Source organism: Pteropus medius, unplaced genomic scaffold (assembly GCF_902729225.1).
Source record: "Pteropus medius unplaced genomic scaffold, Ma_sr-lr_union100, whole genome shotgun sequence".
Classification (NCBI taxonomy): Eukaryota; Metazoa; Chordata; class Mammalia; order Chiroptera; family Pteropodidae; genus Pteropus; species Pteropus medius.
The window spans coordinates 370,721-387,021 of NW_024347852.1; the positions used below are offsets into that span (position 1 = coordinate 370,721).

The 16,301-nt window shown below is 52.0% G+C and overlaps 2 protein-coding genes, 1 long non-coding RNA gene and 1 pseudogene across 10 annotated transcripts in view; 2 read left to right on the plus strand and 2 right to left on the minus strand.

The window, feature by feature from the left end:
• Positions 1-1,192: 1,192 nt before the first annotated feature.
• On the minus strand, positions 1,193-5,030 carry LOC120615516 (uncharacterized). Of its 2 annotated transcripts, none has more exons than XR_005656297.1 (3): positions 4,395-5,030; positions 3,883-4,126; positions 1,193-1,716 (listed from the first exon to the last, which is right to left on the minus strand). It is a non-coding gene; the product is annotated as an uncharacterized LOC120615516 (long non-coding RNA). The 2 variants fall into 2 exon arrangements; XR_005656296.1 differs by having other exon boundaries at positions 1,193-1,720.
• Positions 1,819-12,063, plus strand: IZUMO2 (IZUMO family member 2). Of its 4 annotated transcripts, XM_039878586.1 has the most exons (7): positions 1,819-2,078; positions 2,271-2,345; positions 4,116-4,202; positions 4,416-4,436; positions 5,268-5,348; positions 6,766-6,892; positions 8,731-8,844. In XM_039878586.1, the coding sequence occupies exons 1-7, from the start codon at positions 1,847-1,849 to the stop codon at positions 8,771-8,773; spliced, it is 666 nt and encodes a 221-aa protein (XP_039734520.1). In that variant the 5' UTR covers positions 1,819-1,846; the 3' UTR covers positions 8,774-8,844. The 4 variants fall into 4 exon arrangements, with proteins under 4 accessions (XP_039734520.1, XP_039734518.1, XP_039734521.1 ...); XM_039878584.1 differs by lacking the exon at positions 6,766-6,892 and having other exon boundaries at positions 8,731-12,063; XM_039878587.1 differs by lacking the exon at positions 4,416-4,436.
• Positions 5,666-5,784, minus strand: LOC120615584 (uncharacterized; annotated as a pseudogene).
• Positions 12,064-12,782: 719 nt separating the features above from the next.
• Positions 12,783-16,301, plus strand: part of LOC120615518 (zinc finger protein 883-like) — a 10,510-nt gene continuing 6,991 nt past the window's right edge. The window contains exons 1-3 of one of the 4 annotated variants that reach the window (XM_039878596.1): positions 12,783-12,879; positions 14,753-14,806; positions 15,600-15,726. In XM_039878596.1, coding sequence (XP_039734530.1) covers positions 14,774-14,806; positions 15,600-15,726 — 160 coding nt within the window. In that variant the 5' untranslated portion in view covers positions 12,783-12,879; positions 14,753-14,773. Of the gene's footprint in view, positions 12,880-13,068; positions 13,175-14,752; positions 14,807-15,596; positions 15,727-16,301 lie in introns of those variants that run through there. The other 3 variants (XM_039878595.1, XM_039878594.1, XM_039878597.1) reach the window with 3 other exon arrangements.

Consider the following 16,301-nt stretch of genomic DNA (forward strand, 5'->3'; position numbering starts at 1 on the left):
CATCAGAGAGATAAAACCGGTTCTGCCTCCTGATTCTCCCTGCTCCACGCCTGGACCTGCGGCTTTGGGGCTTAGAAGCTGAGGAATTTGCAGCCTTTGTTTTCCCATCCCATTCTGACAACTCCTTCTTAGGGCACCGCGGTAGCTGCCATTACAAATGGCTAATTCTGGGAAAGGCAGGCGAGCCAAAGGTGAGACTCTTCGGCGGAAGAGCGAAGTTCCACTCGGGCGCGCGCGCCCCCTTGTGGTCCAATCGCCCCATTACATCTTGAGTGACTCCCCCGCCCAACCATAAACCTCCACCTAATTTCATCCCATCTAATTCAATTTGAATAGCATTGGGCACCATCTATGTGCTACACCAACGATGTCCAATTGAAATATAATGCGATCCCCATGCAATTCAAACTTCCCACTAGCCACGTTCAAAAAAAAAAGGAAAAAGAAACAGGCGACCTTAATTATAATATATTTTGTTAACTCAATATAACCAAAATATTATTCTTTCAACATACGACCAACATAAAAATTACTGACATATTTCCCTTTTTTTTTTGTGCTGAGCCTTCAAAATGTTGTCAGGCAGCACATGTGAATTTGGACACTCAATTTTTATTTAAAATATGTGACCTCTACTTAGATTTTATAACGTTTACAGTTGGAGTAAATTCACACACTCGAGTTGTTCCAAACATGTTTAAAGGTTTCCCAATAACTGAACCTAGGATCTGTGGTTTTTTTTTTTTTAATCTACATTTAAATTAATTACAATTAAATAAAAATAAAGTTCCGTTTCTCGGTCACACCACATTTCGAGTGCTCAGTAGCCACGTGCGACCAGGGGCTGACACACTGGATCATGCGGACGTGGGCTGACACCGTCTCAGCCTCGAGATAAACTAGGTATATACTATCTCCACTTACAGAAGAGGAAACTGAGGCTCAGGAAGGGAAATTGACTTTTTTTTATTATTATTCGGCAAGTATTGATTGAACACCTGTCCTATGCCAGGTCGCTTCCTAGGGGTTGGGGACATAATGGTGAACGAAACACATATGGTTCCTGGACTCAAGGGGTTTATTAGATGATATGAGAGAAAGACCCCCAAAATTATAAATTGTAATTAGTGCCATGACAGAAACCAACAGGATAATGAGTCGAGTTAATGGCAGACTATAGCCCCACCCCCCCGAGCTAAGAATGAAATGTACATTTCTAAATGGTTGAGAAACTCAAGCGAAGAATATTTTATGACATGTGGGAATCGTGTGAAATTCACATTTCGGTGTGGCTAAGTCAAGTTATGGGAAACGCGGCCACGCCCATCCGTCTGGGCGTTGTCTGTGGTGACTTTCCTTTTCCTCCTCCTTGGAGGAGGCGATATTGAATCGAGACGAGATGGGAGGCATTTGGGAAAATCTGAGCGTGGCCGAAGCCACCAAACGGATGTTATATATCTTTAGTGTGACTCTCACAGTTCTAGGTAATCTAAAGGTCTCATATGAGTGGAATCAAGCAATTTGTCTCTTCTTCACTTAGCATAACGACCTCGAGTTTCATCCGCTTCGCAGCACGTGTCAGAATTTCCTTCCTTTTCGAGACCGAATAATAATGTCCCATCGCGTGGCTCTACCACCTTTGGTTTAAACCGTTGCTTAGTCGAGGGACACTGGGACTCTCTCCAGCGCGCTGCACGTCGTGGGGTGCTCCACTGACTTCCTTGAACAAACGCATGTAAATGAGGCGAGCGGTGACTCGTTACCTGGGGGACGGGGGACGGGGGACGGGGGGCGGGGCGGGGAGAAGGTGGCCGGGATCGGTCTGTGACGCCACAAAGGCCCTGCCATGCCTCCGGCCTTGGCCCTCCTGCTGCTCGCGGGCCTGAGCGCCCCCGGAGGCTGGGGCTGCCTGCAGTGCGACCGCTCGGTGCAGGAGGCGCTGAGCCAGCTGCGCGTCGCCATCGTCCCCAGCCGCTTCCACGTGGAGCAGCTGCGGACCCGCGCGCAGGCCCTGCTGCGGGGCATGCAGGGGCCTTTCTTCCGGGACTACGCGCTGAACGCGTTCGTGGGGAAAGCGGGTGAGCGGCGGGGAGGGGACGGTGCCTGGCACCCGCGGGGTCCGAGCCGGACGCTGGAGTCGGGGACACTTTGAGGGGGACCAGCGGCCCCAGAGAGGGGGGGAGGGAGGGACCTGACCTGGAGGAAGATGGGGGAGGGGTAACTTGGTTCTCTGAGGGACCCAGCGGAATTTCCTCCCCTCTCGTCCCCAGAAGTCGATCCCCTGGACCATGTGGCGTCCCTTATCAAGAATCAAGTGAACATCTTAAAGAGTAATGCCCTGAGAGGTAGGAGCCGAAAGGGAAAGACGTGTCCCAGCCCCCTCCCCTTCGTCCCTTGCCACCACCGCGCCTCCTCCTGATTTGAAAACGAAGGCAAACGCGGGGTACAGCCTTTACTGCACTTCCGGCAGGGCTCTGAGTGCTTTGCTTAGAAAAGTCTGGACAGCCATCTCCGTGGGCGGCGCCCTCTGCAGAGGACCGAAGCTCAGACAGGCCCAGGGGCACACAGCTGGGAAGCACCGGAGCTGAGGACTTGAACCCGGGACATCCCGGAGAGCGAATCCCCAACCCCCAGCCCGCGGGCCTGTCTCTGCGACCCCGGAGGGCCTTTCCGTCAGTCGATGGAGATTTGCGAGGTCCTCATGACAGTCCCAGCAGAGCGTAGTAGAGGACTCTGTGGTCTTGGGGGATGTGGGGAGAGGTATAAGCCCCAGAAGCCTTGTCCCACCTCGAGGGATGGAGCAGGGTGTAGGACACTGTGGACCAGCTCAGCAGTTTTTAAAAAGATATGAGAAATGCGTGTGTGTGTGTGTGTGTGTGTGATTTGAGAGTTAGTGACACTTCAACCCTAGCTTAGACACTACATTCTCCAGTGGGTGATCTAAGGACGAGAAAGGACAGTCTAGTGTTCTTTCGATCCTTGATCTGTCATTTTTATGACAGTGACAGTTTCAAAGAGCCTGGACCAACCACTTTACCGACCATTATTACATTATCAGGGATTGGTCACATCCGCCTGGAGAACCCAAGTGGCTGACGTTTGTCGCTCAGTCTCCAAGCCCCTCCAGCGGTCACGTGGCCTGAGGCCTTACCATGAATCTGGCCGTTAAGTATAGACTGATGTGGCCCAAGGTCCTCAAGTAAGGAAGGACACTGTCACAGGAGGGACATTCCAAGGTCTGAGGGGCGGAGCCGGGCCAGAGCCAAACCTGTTCTTGGAATGTGCAGGATTTGGACAACCCAGGCCTGCTGCGTTAACCCTTTACTACACGATGTAATAAGTCAAAAGGAGACAAATATGATGGAGGAAAGTAATAAAGCGGAGACCCGTGGACAGGCAGCGCCGGGAGTAGAGATGGGGTCGCAGTTTAAAGCAGGGCGACCAGGGAAGATGACACCCAGAAGTCAGCGGGTGAGGAAAGACGGAAAGAGAGGGGAATCAGCCATGAGGGGTGTGGGGTCGAGGGCTGCAGGCAGAAAGAAAGGACCCCCGGTGGACAGGACTATGTTTGGCATATTCGCAGACTCGAGGGCCGGGTTGGAGAGATGTGGAAGATGAGGTCCTAGAGGTAAGAGGGTGGAGGGGTAGATCACATAGCATCTTCTGGTCTGGGCCAAGGTCAGGACCTTCGGCTTCTAACCTCGGTCACGTGGGAGGGCCCTGAGCTGGAGTCCCGTTCTGAGCACTCGGTAGCCGTGTGTGGCTGGGGGCTGCCACATCGGACAGCGCGGGTCTCGAGAATGAGTAGAGCCCTCATGAAGGAGGGAGTGTCAAAAACTAGAAGAGAGGAGAAGCGATCGAGTCCAGCCTTCTACTACTAACCGGATGAGGAAACTGAGGGCGAGGGAGGGCGGTGCGACCGGGGGCCCCCCGCTGTGGATCGGACGCTAGATGCAGGACCCCTGAGGCCACCGATTCGCCCAGCGGTTCCCCGAGTAATACCAGGTCTTGCTTACTCCTCGCGAACGGAAAGGAGTTTCCGCATCCTTTCTCTTTGGAGCTGCGGAACGGAGGGCTGGGAGCCTCCCAGCCCGCAAGGATCTTTCTTTCCTCAGACTGGCCCCTGCTGGAAGAGCTGGTGAGTCTTAGGGAGAATGCAATCCAAGAACTCAAGAAAGTTTTAAGATCCTACGAATTAAAAGGTGCGGCATCTCTCTCCACCAAGCCCTCTCCGCCGCCTTCATCACTCCGTCCGCTTCTCACCTTTTCTCTCAAGCTCCCTCCCCCCTCCCCTCACCCCACCACCCATGGTTTCTCTGCCCCTCCCCCACATTCCCTTCTGTCCCGGTCCCTTCCCCATTAACTGCTCAAGCTGCCGTCCCAACTTAGCTCACCTCGGCTCTTTTCTCTTGCAGCCTGTGATCCCAAAAGCTGCCGTGAGTTCTGGATTCATGGTCTCTCCCTCCCTTCTCTACCCTCCCTATACCTCTAATCCCCGTCTCCCCCAAAACAAGCCCTACTATTACACCTACTCCATCTGGCGGCTCCCCGCTCCAAAGCCATAGCACCTAGGGATACTCGATTTTCGCGGGCTTAGGAAAGTAGTTGCAACCTTGCAAAAAGGTACTTGGGAGGGAGGTCAGTCAGGATAGGAGAGCCTACGTCCTAGAAGCAAACCCCACGTTCTCAGCGGCTTAACAACAACAACAAAAAGGTTTCTTTCTCTCCCACCCACAATCCACGAATAGCTGAGCATTTTCCAAGTGGTCCAGGTTGCACCCACATTGCAGCGTCTAAGCGAGCTTCAGAAAGGAAAGAGAATAGGGAACCCTACAAGGACATTTGCCACGTCCCTCTGCCCACTTCCCGTTGGCCGGAACGCTGTCACGTGGTCGCACCCTACCGCCAAAGGTCCCGGGAAACGCAGTCTTCCTGTGTGGCAGGAAGAGGAGGGGACAGATGAGTGAGCGGCCAGCCAGTCTATGTGCAAAATGTTTGTTGACATTTCATAAATAGATGTGTTTAATTTTAATTAGTCGAAGGTTTACGAATTGGACAGCTGCAACTCAATTGACTCCTCGATATTATGTAACAGTTATTTTCACTATGAGCTGTCAGTGAGTTCTGCTCAGCTGGCCCTGCACACGGGACCTCCAGATTCCCGAGGGCCAAGGGACTCCACCTCCGCTGTCCCCTCCTGCCTTCCCGCTCCTTCCCAGCCCTCTGATAGCTGCCCTCATCTCAGTCCACCCTTTCCCCTGGTCCAGACTTGCTAAAAGAAGAGGTCTTGGACTGTTTACATTGCCTGAAGATCAGTCCGAACTGTATCAAGAAAAAGTACTGTTTCGGTAAGCTCTCGGGGTGCGGGAAGACGGAGGCGGGGCAGGTGCATGAGAGGTGAAGACGGCCGTGTCCCAGTGGGTGTGGGCTTTGAGGTCCCCCACACGCAGCCTCGAATCCTGCCCTGAACATTTGCTTCCAGCGTGGCCCAGAAGTTGCTTCCACATCCGGGCTGTGGTATAGGAAAACCCCTGTATCTTTACAAGGCCTATAATGCCGGAATGGCAGGTGCTAGAAAAAGGTTTTCTTTTTAGCTGCTACCATATGTGGGAGGTCTGGAAGGATGTGCTGAATTCACTCATTCTGCCATTCGAGATTTTTTTTACGCCTACAGCACCTGGTCTTCCTAGGTGGTCTCCCATCCAAGTACTAACCAGGCCTGCCCCTGCTTAGCTTCCGAGATCCGATGGGATTAGGCACGTTCAGGGTGCCGTGGCTGTAGACCATGGACCGTGGCTCCACTGGGGTGCGAACCCGGGACCTTCTGCGTGTAAAGCAGACGTGCTGACCGCTGCACTATGGAACCGCATCCTATTCGAGATTTTAAAAATACCTATCCTTAGAGCAGACAAGACAGTACAACGAACGCCCATATATACGTCAGGACTGAATAGTCACGCTGGCCCTTTTCACATGCTGTCCCCTCTCTCCGTGGCACCTCCTTGCCTCCAGTCTCAAGATTTGCCTCCTCGGAGACGACTCCCCAGGGACATCCTCTAAAGTGGCTCTTTCTATCGAATCATCCTGACGACGAACGTTTCCTCTGCTTCTGCTTTACCTATTTATCGCTGCGGTATTTTAAAAGAAATCAGGCACCGGGAGATTACACCCTTTCGTAGCGCGTGCCTCTAAAAATAAGGACATTTTCTACATGACCACAATGCCATCCCCACACCCAGCGAACCTGACAACAGTTCCTCAATATCAAAGAATTCCGAGTCCCTTTTCCAACTTCCCTAATTGTCCCCAGAATACCTGTCACGGCTGATTCATTCAAATCAAGATCCAATGAGAAGACTTCTGACATTATTCAATTGTTAGGGTTTTTTTCTCTTATTTTAAACCTGGAAGTGTTTTTCGTATCATTCCCCCTCCTCCCCCCATGACACTAAAGAGAGCGGAATTATCTATTTGCTTCCTTAGGGGCCCTGGCTGTCGTGCTGTTGGCTTGGGGGAGGGCAGGGATGTTTCCCCGCGGGGTTCAGGGGTTCAGGGGTTCAGGGCAGGATCCTAAGTGACTAGAAGAGCATCCGGGACACAGAATTGGAGGAAGAGATGGGGAGTCAGACCCCAGGAGAGGGCGAGGGCCAGGAGCGGGATGGGGAGGAGCCGGGGTGCTGAGTCAGCAGTGGGTGCATGAAGCCAAGGAAGGGTGGTGACTCGGAGGTCGGGGCTGTCCGCCCCCTAACCCCACCCCACCCCCAGTTGACAGGCAGCCCCGCGTAGCCCTGCGGTATGAGAAAATGAGTGACAGCCCGCTGAGCCGGGCCCTGCCTGGCATCATCATCTCCATATTTCTGGCTCTCCTCGCCTTGGGGGTCATCGTGGCTTCGTGAGTCATCCCTTCCCCTCCCGAGGCCCCCGGGTGACCCCACTGAGCCCCTCAATAGTGGCACTGCCCTGGGCTGGTCACTGTGTTATTTCGGAATCTCCTTCCTAGTCACTCTATGTCTCTGTCTCTGTCTCTGTCTCTTTTTCTCTGGCTCTCCTCCCCTCTCTACATTTCTTCTCTCTCTCTCTCTCTCTCTCTCTCTCTCTCTCTCTCTCTCTCTCTCCTCTCTCTCTCTCTCTCTCGTCTCCTCTTCCCCCAACCCCCCTGGACCACATTATGTCTTCCTGGATCCTCAGCTCTTTTGCCTTCGTGGGTCTCCTCCTCCATAAAAATAATACTAAAAATTAAATTTCGTGAATGTGCCGATTTGAAGACAGACATATTCCAAGCTGGAGTCATTATTATATATTCTTATTCATCATCGTCGTCATCGTCACTGTTCTACTAACTTATTTTCTTCTACTTCTCAAGATTTTTTAAATGAAAACATTTCCGTGAGCCCCAAGCACGGAGCCCACAGTGCCAATGCCCTCATAAATCACCCTCCCCCCCCCAACACTGCTCCTGCCTCTGTCTGCCTGCCCCCCAATGCAGTCTCTACCCTGTCTCTCTGCCTCTCCACCGGGCTTTCTCCTCCCCTCCTTTGCCCCACTCCCAGCTCCGCCACCCGCTCCTCCTCCTTCCCCTGCCCCCCAGGTTGAATCTGTGTGTCTCAGTCTCTCTGCCTCTGTCTCTGAAAGTCTCTTCCTCTCTCTGGGTCTGTTTCTAACTCCCAGCCCATGAGCCCTGCAGGCTTTCTCCCTGTTGTCAGCCCCTCGCTGCTGCTTTAAATCTCTCCCGCTGACGCCACCTCCCTTCCCAGTCCCTCTCTCCCGGTGTTTGAACCCGTCTCCCTGTCTTCCCCTCTTCCATCCCCGGGGGTCCCTTTTCTGTCTTGAGTTCCGTTTCTCTCTCATCCTCTTGCCCAAGTCCCCTCTCGCCCCCCTGTCTCTGTCACAGAGCTCCCTCCCTGCTCTCTGGCCACCGCCTCCCTGTGTGTGAGTTTCCTGTTGCCGCTGTAACAAATGACCACACACTGGGTGGCTTAAGGCAACAGAAATTCGTCCTCAGGGTTCTGGAGGCCAGAAGTCCACAATCAAGGGGTCGGTGGGGTTGGTTCCTCCTGGAGGTTCTGAGAGAATCGGTTCCATCCCTGCCTCCTTCCTTCGGGTGGCTGCTGCAGCCTTGCCGTCCGTTCCTTGGCGTGTGACTTCCCTCCAGTCTTCATGTGCCTTTTGCCTCTGTCTCAAATCTCCCTTTCTCTCCTCTTATAAGGACGCCAGCCATCGGATGAGGGGTCCAGCCCAAATCCAGAATGATCCCCTCTTACCTTAACTTAATTATATCTCCAAAGACACTATTTCCAAATGAGGTCACATTCACAGGGACCGAGAATGAGGACCTGGATGTGTCTTTTGGGGAACACGGTTCGGCGAGCACCTGTTCTTTCCTTTTCTCTCACTTTCTGTCTTTTCCCTTCTCTTTGAGCCTCGCTGCCTGTGTCTGGGTCTCGCATCGTACCTCTTGGCTTTTTCCACTCTTTGTGTTTCCACATTTTACTCTCACCCCCAGTCCCAATTTTTCATGCCTTTCTCCTCATGTGCCAACCCTGATTGGCTGAGAACACTGGAAATCTGCCCAGAGACCGATGATGTCACTGGCTAAGCCGAATGATTGGAGGGAAGGTTGTTTTTTTTGTTTGTTTGTTTGTTTGTTTTTTTTGCGGGAGGGCGGGGTCTGTAGATCTGCAAGGGCCTCCAGTTCTCTTTCTAACGTCCAGGCCTTTTCTCTCTGACCAGGGCTATTACATACCGACAAAACCGGAAACTCTTGCTGCAGTAAGGCGTTGGTGTGGGGGTTCATAAGGGGAAAAGAAAAGAAAAGTTTAATAAAGTCTTTGACAAATTCTTCAATGTCTACGTCAGTTTCTGGAGGACCCTCCCCCGCAATTGGCGTCCAGCTCCGGACACCCAACTGGGCGCTCCTCGAGGGATGGGGCCCAGGTCTCACCCATCTGTAGACACCAGTTGCCCCGATTCAAAGTAGAAGCGATCTGACCCATCAAGAGGGATGGACATTGAAGGCTTGAAGGGACAACGATTCCTACTGTGGGCGGGGATGCATCCTAAAGGAGGTGACACCATAGTGGGATGGTCAAGAACAGTCAGACAGAGGAAGAGCAGCGGTCGGTGCGGAGAATGCAGATGTCCCTCTCCGAACTCCGACATTTTCACTGCCTGCGTTCCCGAGTGGATTCGGATTCATTTTGCTCTCTGAACTCTTGCTACTCGCTCGCCCAGTGTAGGGAGCAAGTGGATTTGGATGACGTGGTGTCTTTCCGTTTCTGAACCGGCTAGCACAACCACTGCTATCTCATTCAGGATGTGGATCATGCGGATGTTTGGTGGGAGGGAGGAAGGCGGGTTTGAGCTGAAGATTCAGTGCCTAGCACGGCGCTTGGCCCTGAGCAGACATTCAGTGAATATTTGATGAGTAAGTGAGGGTAGTAGTGTTGGGGGGTGAGGGGTGGGGAGCCTGTAAAGACGATATTGATCCGCACACTTTAAATGCCAGGGAAAGGAGCTTCGGGTGGTTTTTTCCCAGGGTCTGAGATTGAAACCTTACGTATCTGGAGTCCAGGTAGAGAAACGGAGGGCTGCAGGTCCCAGTCACAGAGGGTAGAGAACACGCAGCTCTGTCCTATTGCGGTCGTGGTGAAATGACAACCCCCGTCTTTTCAGATCTTCAGAATTTTTCAAGAGAATCCAGAAATTCAGATTTTTTTTTTTTTCTGTGAAATCTCTCCATTAAAGTAGTCTGGGCAACTAATTTTTTCCAATACTGCAGACCAATCAAGACACGTCTTGCTACCATTGTGAGATGACGGGGAAATATCTGGGTGCTGCTTATATATATATTAGATATTAGCAAAGAGAGTTCTAAGTGTCGCTGGATCTCACGGGACTACTTAACTACATTTCCCAGAAACCTGCCTGCTGCAAGAGTCCGTTGCCATAGATACCAGTTTTCGTTACCTGCGCAGTAGAGCGCGCTTTGAATGGAGAGATTTTTTTCAAGAGGTGGAGCAGGGGCTGGCTACTGTTCACTGCCCACCACCTCCGTCCACCGCGCAGGCGCACTTCCCTGGAGGCGACAGATGCTGGTCGCCTTGGCGACGTTGCTCTGGCGCGCGTGCTGTCACCTTTATCTGCGCGCCGGCGAGGGGCGAAGCACGTCAAAGGCTGGACTTCACGCTCGCTCAAACCGGTAGTCACACAGGAGCCCCCTCCAGGAAAGGCTCAAGCTTGGGGATCACAAGCTGGTGGCTCCGAAATGCTTGTTGCTTGGGTAGCAGTGTTGTTTTGGTTTTTAAAATGTCTTCACGCTGCGGGCCCAGTCACTCCCTTAACTTCTGAGAATTTCCTGAGAGCAATGCACAATGCCTAGCTGTGGCTCTTGGATGGGTTACACAAATCCCCCCTCTCGGTATACACGTTTGTAAAATGCGGGAGTAATGCCTTCTTCATAGGGTGATCATGCAAGTTAAATGAGCTCAGCGACATGTGTCGCTTTCATCTGCATTTCATTGGCTGAAGCAAGTAGCACAGTTGCAACTAGGTTCATCCGGCAGCCCCAGGGAAGGGTCCTGATTGGTCCTGCTTGGGTCGTGGGCCCACCCCTTGGACCAGTCGCTATTGCTAAGATTAGGGTACCTGATAAAGACATGGTTACAGGCAGTTAGGATCCCGTGTGATATGTTAGCCTGATGGTGATCACCCAGGGCCTTGTATGAGTTCAAGAGGAGCGGCTCCACCCAGCTTGGCAATCAGGGAGGGCATGGGGAGGAGGTGTCACCTTGGCTGTAACTCGAAAGCTAAGAACTAGTGGAGTAAAAGACAAGAATGTGACCGATGAAGGCAGAGAGTGAGAGAGAGGGGTGGGCTGTTCCAAGCAGAGGGAACAGAGAATACGCAAGCCTAGAGGAGACAAGGATATAGGTTTGTCTTTGTGACTGGCACGCAGGAGGGGATGCGGGAGTACTTCGATTTCGTTTTGACAGTGGTTCATCTAGCTTTTACTCATGTGCGTACCTATATTTTACATCTTTATAAACATGAAAGCTATATAACTTTGTTATTTTTGTTCTTTTAATGTTGATTGGTGAGCATCTCCCCATGTTTTCATGTGGTGGTCATAATCATTTCAGGGCTCGAGAACATTTCAAGGACAGGATGTACTGCCCTTTATAACAATTCAGGGACCTAGGCTCCTTCCATCTGTAACATATGACTTCCTGGGTGTGGAAAGTGACAAGTGGGAGGTTTTAAAGGGCCGAGTATGGGCACAGGCATGCATGTCATTCCCGCTCACATTTTATTAGCCAGAACATGGTCACGTGTTACCCCAAGTTGCTGGTGAGGCTGGGAAATGTAGTTCGGCCGAGTGCACAAGAAATACAGAAAAGGATTTGGAGAAGAGCGATCCGGTCTGTGTCACACAGTGCTCCAGCGTGGGATCACAGAGAAGAAAACCGAGGTGCCGAGAATGGAAGAGACTGCCCCAGCCCACCAGAAGATTAAAAGCTATTAGGCAAATCTGAACTAAAATCCAAATAACCTTTATAAAAATTAGATTCCTTATCATTCTTGTTTGAGAAGGAAAAAAACCTATTTTTTAATTTAAATTTTATTCTTCAATAATAATTTCAATAGTTGACATACAACATCACATTAGTTTCGGGTGTCCAGCATCGCGATTACACATTCCCCCCGGTAAGTCTGACACCATCTATAATTACTGCAATATTATTGACTATATTCCCTGTGCTGTACCTACTGAGTTTTACTGACTAATTTAGGACTCGGTCATATTACCGAATTATCTTATTCTTTCTCTTGGCTTTTCAGTCGATTTTCTGATTTCCAAGGTAGCAGTCATCTTCGAAAAAGGATGAAAACCTGGGCTTCTCTGTTGCCATGATGTCTTTCGCTTCTCTTCTCTAATTACGTTGCTAGTTCTCCGCATAGTGGTAATTGTGGGCATTTCGTTTTGTTTCCGACTTTAAGGGAGGCTCTTTTGGTGTTTTATCGTTAAGCCTAATCGTGGGTTTTGATTATATGTGTATAATTCAAAACAAGGGGAGACCAGCAACTCCTTAAGCTTGTTGTCATTACCGTTCAGTATGGGCCTTATTCTTAATAAGTTATCCAGAAATGGCTGATTACTGAACGTTCTCAAAACTCTTTTCATTACCATAGATATGATTGTATTATGTAGATATATTAATAGGCGAATTACATAATCGCGTAATATCGACTCTTCCTCGCGTTCCTGGACATACATCTCCCTGATCCCACTATAAAGGTCTATTTCCTCTACCACACTGGCCTTTAAGAGGTAAGAGGGGAAAGTGAGGCATACAGAAAGGAGGATGCGTAGGTAAATCTGGAGTAATTACATGACAGAGGCGGTATGTATTCACCATCAATTTAGATGGGGCCAACTTTTATGTGTCCCGAAGACGTAAAAGTTGGTAGGAGAAATTTGGATTCCATGGCTGAAAAAAGACTATGAGATCATAGTCTTCCTGTGGAGGGCAGTTAAAAGACTCTGGCTAAAATAGGAATATTCGCGGTGCCAATACTGCCAGACATTTCCCAAATGCCATGTTGCCTCCAGATGCAAAGCAGCTGTGTATTATAGTATGCATTCTCCCGCCCCACATCCAAGTCCCAGACTCCATTTCCCAGCATTCCCAGGCCTCGGAGGCCTTAGGCCGGGAGGAGCGTGAGCCGCAATGGTTTCTGGGAAATGTAGTCCAGCTGCGAAGCTGCGTTTAAAGTACCAGGACTTCATAGTTCCGAGACAGCGACGGCGCAGGCGCATTCCGTGGCCCGCGGGAGGGTGGGAAGGCCTGGCGGCGGTGTGCAACCCGCGGGGGCGCGCAGGTGAGACCCGACGTGGCCGACACTCGGGGGAGCTGGTGGGCGCGGGCCGGGCCGGGCCGGGCGGGAATGCGGACGCTCAGGGGGCGGGTCCAAGTCGTGCCTGGGTGGGAGGGGGCACGGCGCTTTGGGCGGCGCCCCGCCCCATCCCGTCACTAGCCAGGCGGCCTCAAATCCACCCCCCGCCATCTGCGCGACTGGGGCGATCTCAGCGCGCGGGAATGGGGCGCCCGCCGTCTGCCAGGAGTCCGGCCAAGGATCCCCTATGAGAGAGAATGTACCTTTCCTCACTTCGCAGGGGAAGAAACAGGCTTGGGAAGACTGCGCAGCTTCTCCCCAGTCACAATACTAATAAGTGGCCCACCAGGGGTCACAGCCAGGAATGTCTGACCCTGACCCCCCAGCGGGTACGCTGCACAGTCTCTATCCTTATCCTCAGCATCTCTTCCCCTCTCTCTGTGACTTATCTCTTCTCTCTAATCTCCAACCGTTACGCCGACCCCATTATGTCTCTGCCCCTCTCTCTGTGTGTCGCTGTCCACCTCTCTCTGGGTCTCTGCACGCCTCCCTTCCCCAAGAGTCTTTGTGTTTTTTTCTAAAAACAAGGTCGCTCCAGAGGCTCCAGTGGAGAATGTGTTGCCTCGCCTTTTCCAGCCTCTGAGAGCAGCTCCCATCCCCCCGGGTGTGGCTCCATCCTCCAGCTTCCAAGCCGGAGGCCTAGGGCCCACCCAGATAATCCAAGATAATCTTCCCATCTAAGGATGCTTAACTCAATCACATTGCCGTTCACCCCAGACATATCTTTTGGGTCCACTATTCGGCCCCCCACCTGGTTTATGTCCAGGACTGTCTCCCCCACCAGGCAGAGGGTAGAGGTTCATCTCACTGGACTCTGTCCTCAGAGCCCCGAATGGAGCCTGTCACTCACCTGGGGCCCGGAGTGTGTCTGATGAACGAATCGGGGTGACCACAGTCTGAACACCAACTTCTATTTGGCGGGGATTCTGAAACTTTATTTCAGCAGATGAAACCTTTCTTTAAACATGTTAAGGAGCCCAGGATCCTTAAACAGGATTTTTGCAGGAGCTCCGCAAAACATGGCCCATCCATGCAGTGGAATATTATTCAGCCCTAAAAAGGGATGAAGCACTGAGATGTGCTATAACATGGATGAACCTTGAACATGTTATGTTAAGTAAAAGAAGCCAGACAAGAAAGGCCACATATCGTATAATTCTATGTATACGAAATGTCCAGAATAGGCAAATCCTTTGAGACAGAAAGATGAGTGGTTATCAGGGACTGGTGTGGGGCAAGGGGGAACGGGGACATTTGGGGGTGACTGGTTCGCAGTAGAGGGTTTTCTTGTAGAGTGATGATGAAAATGTTTTGGAACTAGGTCGTAGCAGAGGTTGTACAACATCGTGAGTATCATAAATGCCACCGAATCATACTCTTCAAAATGGTTAAAATGGTGTCTTTTATGTTATATGTATATTAGTACAATAAAAAAAATTATAACAGAAAAAAAAAAGAGGGGTTGGGTCTGTGGTGACTTCTGGGTTCGAATCCTGCTCTGGCACTTGACATCTCTCTGACCTTGAGCAAGGGCCTTGACCTCTTGTGCCTTAATTTCCTCGTCTGAGGATAACTAGTTCCTTCTCTGAGGGCTGATGTGTGGGTGCAACGTGGTTGGTACAGAATGGGGACCTGAGGCAGCCTGTCCTGAGCCTTTGCTCCCGGTCGTAGGAGACCAGGGTCCTCTGTCACAAGGCTTCTTTGGGAAATTCTGTCTGTCTAGGCCAGAACTGACCCCAGTTCTCTGCTCCAGTCTCCTCCAGCCCTGCAGAATCAGACCTGGTTCTTTCTCCTGCAGGTGCATGCCGGGGACCCAGCAATGGCCACCAGGACCGGGACAGCTGAGGACCAGGTGAGCCTGCGCTCCCTCTTCCCAGATATGACCTTGTGGACCCCAGAGGGCTGTCCCCATCTCCACCTGTTGCCTGAAAATCTTCTGCCCCTCCCAGTACTGGGAGAGAGGGGGTCTCTGATGGGAACTGTGGGGCTGGGAGGTGTGAGGGAGGGGCAGAATGCTCTGAGCTGGGACGTTAGGATACAATCTGAAAATCATCGAACGTCCAGCGGCCTTTTGGTTAGCAGGTGAAATGGGCAGCGGTTTGTTTTGTTTCTCCCCTGAGTTTCATCCTTGGAATAAGGAACGGGGTTTGGAATCAGAGTTGGTGTCTGGGATGAAGTACAACTCAGGAACATGAAGCTCTCGACGCGCAATGGCTGATCGTTCTTTTAAAAGTGTTTCTTAGGACTGCCACATACAGACGTGTAGGTTACGCACTGCACAGGGGCGCCTCATCTCGGTGGCATGATTTGCATCTTATGCCTCATGTACTGGTGTATTTAGTATGACAGCTTTCACGCAGATGGCAGCAAACTGTCATATACCAAAATAATTGGCACATTATAACAATTTTCCAACAGATGGCAGTAAAGAGTCGTGTGACGGGCCCTCGTTTGACTCTCTAATGGGGTGCCTGCGGGCTCGTGCTCGCTTACGGCCTGCCCTAGGCCTTTTACATGCCCGTGGGCCAGTTTGATTCAGCCTTCCCGGACCTGCCGAGCCAGAACGTCCCAGCCCAGGGCGCATGTCGTAGGCTCTTGCCTCATGACCTCCCCCGCCCCAGACTGTGTAATGCTGGCCCTTTCAGGAATCAGTGACCTTCAAGGACGTGGCCGTGGACTTCACCCTGGAGGAGTGGGGCCGGCTGGGGCCCGGCCAGAGGGAGCTGTATCGGGATGTGATGCTGGAGACCTACCAGAACCTTCTCTCGCTGGGTGAGGCGTGATGCGCCCTCTGTTCTCATTCCCTTTGTGCCCATCACTGCTGAACTGTGGGTGGTCTCTGGGGTCATACGGTGCCCTCACCGGTCCCTCCTAGCTGGCCTCTGTCCGTGTCTTCCCGTTTCTCTCTGCCTCTCCTAGAGCCCCAATGTCCCTAAGGGCCCCAAGTCCTCTGCCTGTCCCTCAAAATCTTCAGCTGGTGTCCCCACCCTCTTCTCATGCTTCCCTCTGCACATGTGGTGACCTCCGGCTTCATGCTGGGATGCCTGTTCCGGAAGCTCAGACTCCAGGTGCCCCCCCGCCCCCGATGTCCTGTCAACAGGCTCCGTTCTGGCATCTTCTCCCCAGAGTACACAAACGCTCTTCCCCAGATGTGTCTCCCGAGTCCCACATTTGTTCACTCACCCACCTCCTGCACTCCACAAGGCCCGTCCCGTTCACCACCTTTACCCCAAGCTCAGCATCTCCACACTGACCCGCTCCTCCCGCTCCGGGGCCCCACATCCCCCAGGCCCCACACCAGATCCCCGGGTACCATTCCCTAACTGATGGCCCATCAGGCCCCAGCC

Coding starts and splice junctions, on each gene's coding strand:
- IZUMO2 (XM_039878584.1), top strand. CDS start 1,847: ATGCCTCCGGCCTTGGCCCTCCTGCTGCTCGCGGGCCTGAGCGCCCCC. Junction 2,346..4,115: donor AAAGAGTAATGCCCTGAGAG/GTAGGAGCCGAA, acceptor TTCTTTCCTCAG/ACTGGCCCCTGCTGGAAGAG. Junction 5,349..8,730: donor CAAGAAAAAGTACTGTTTCG/GTAAGCTCTCGG, acceptor CTCTCTGACCAG/GGCTATTACATACCGACAAA.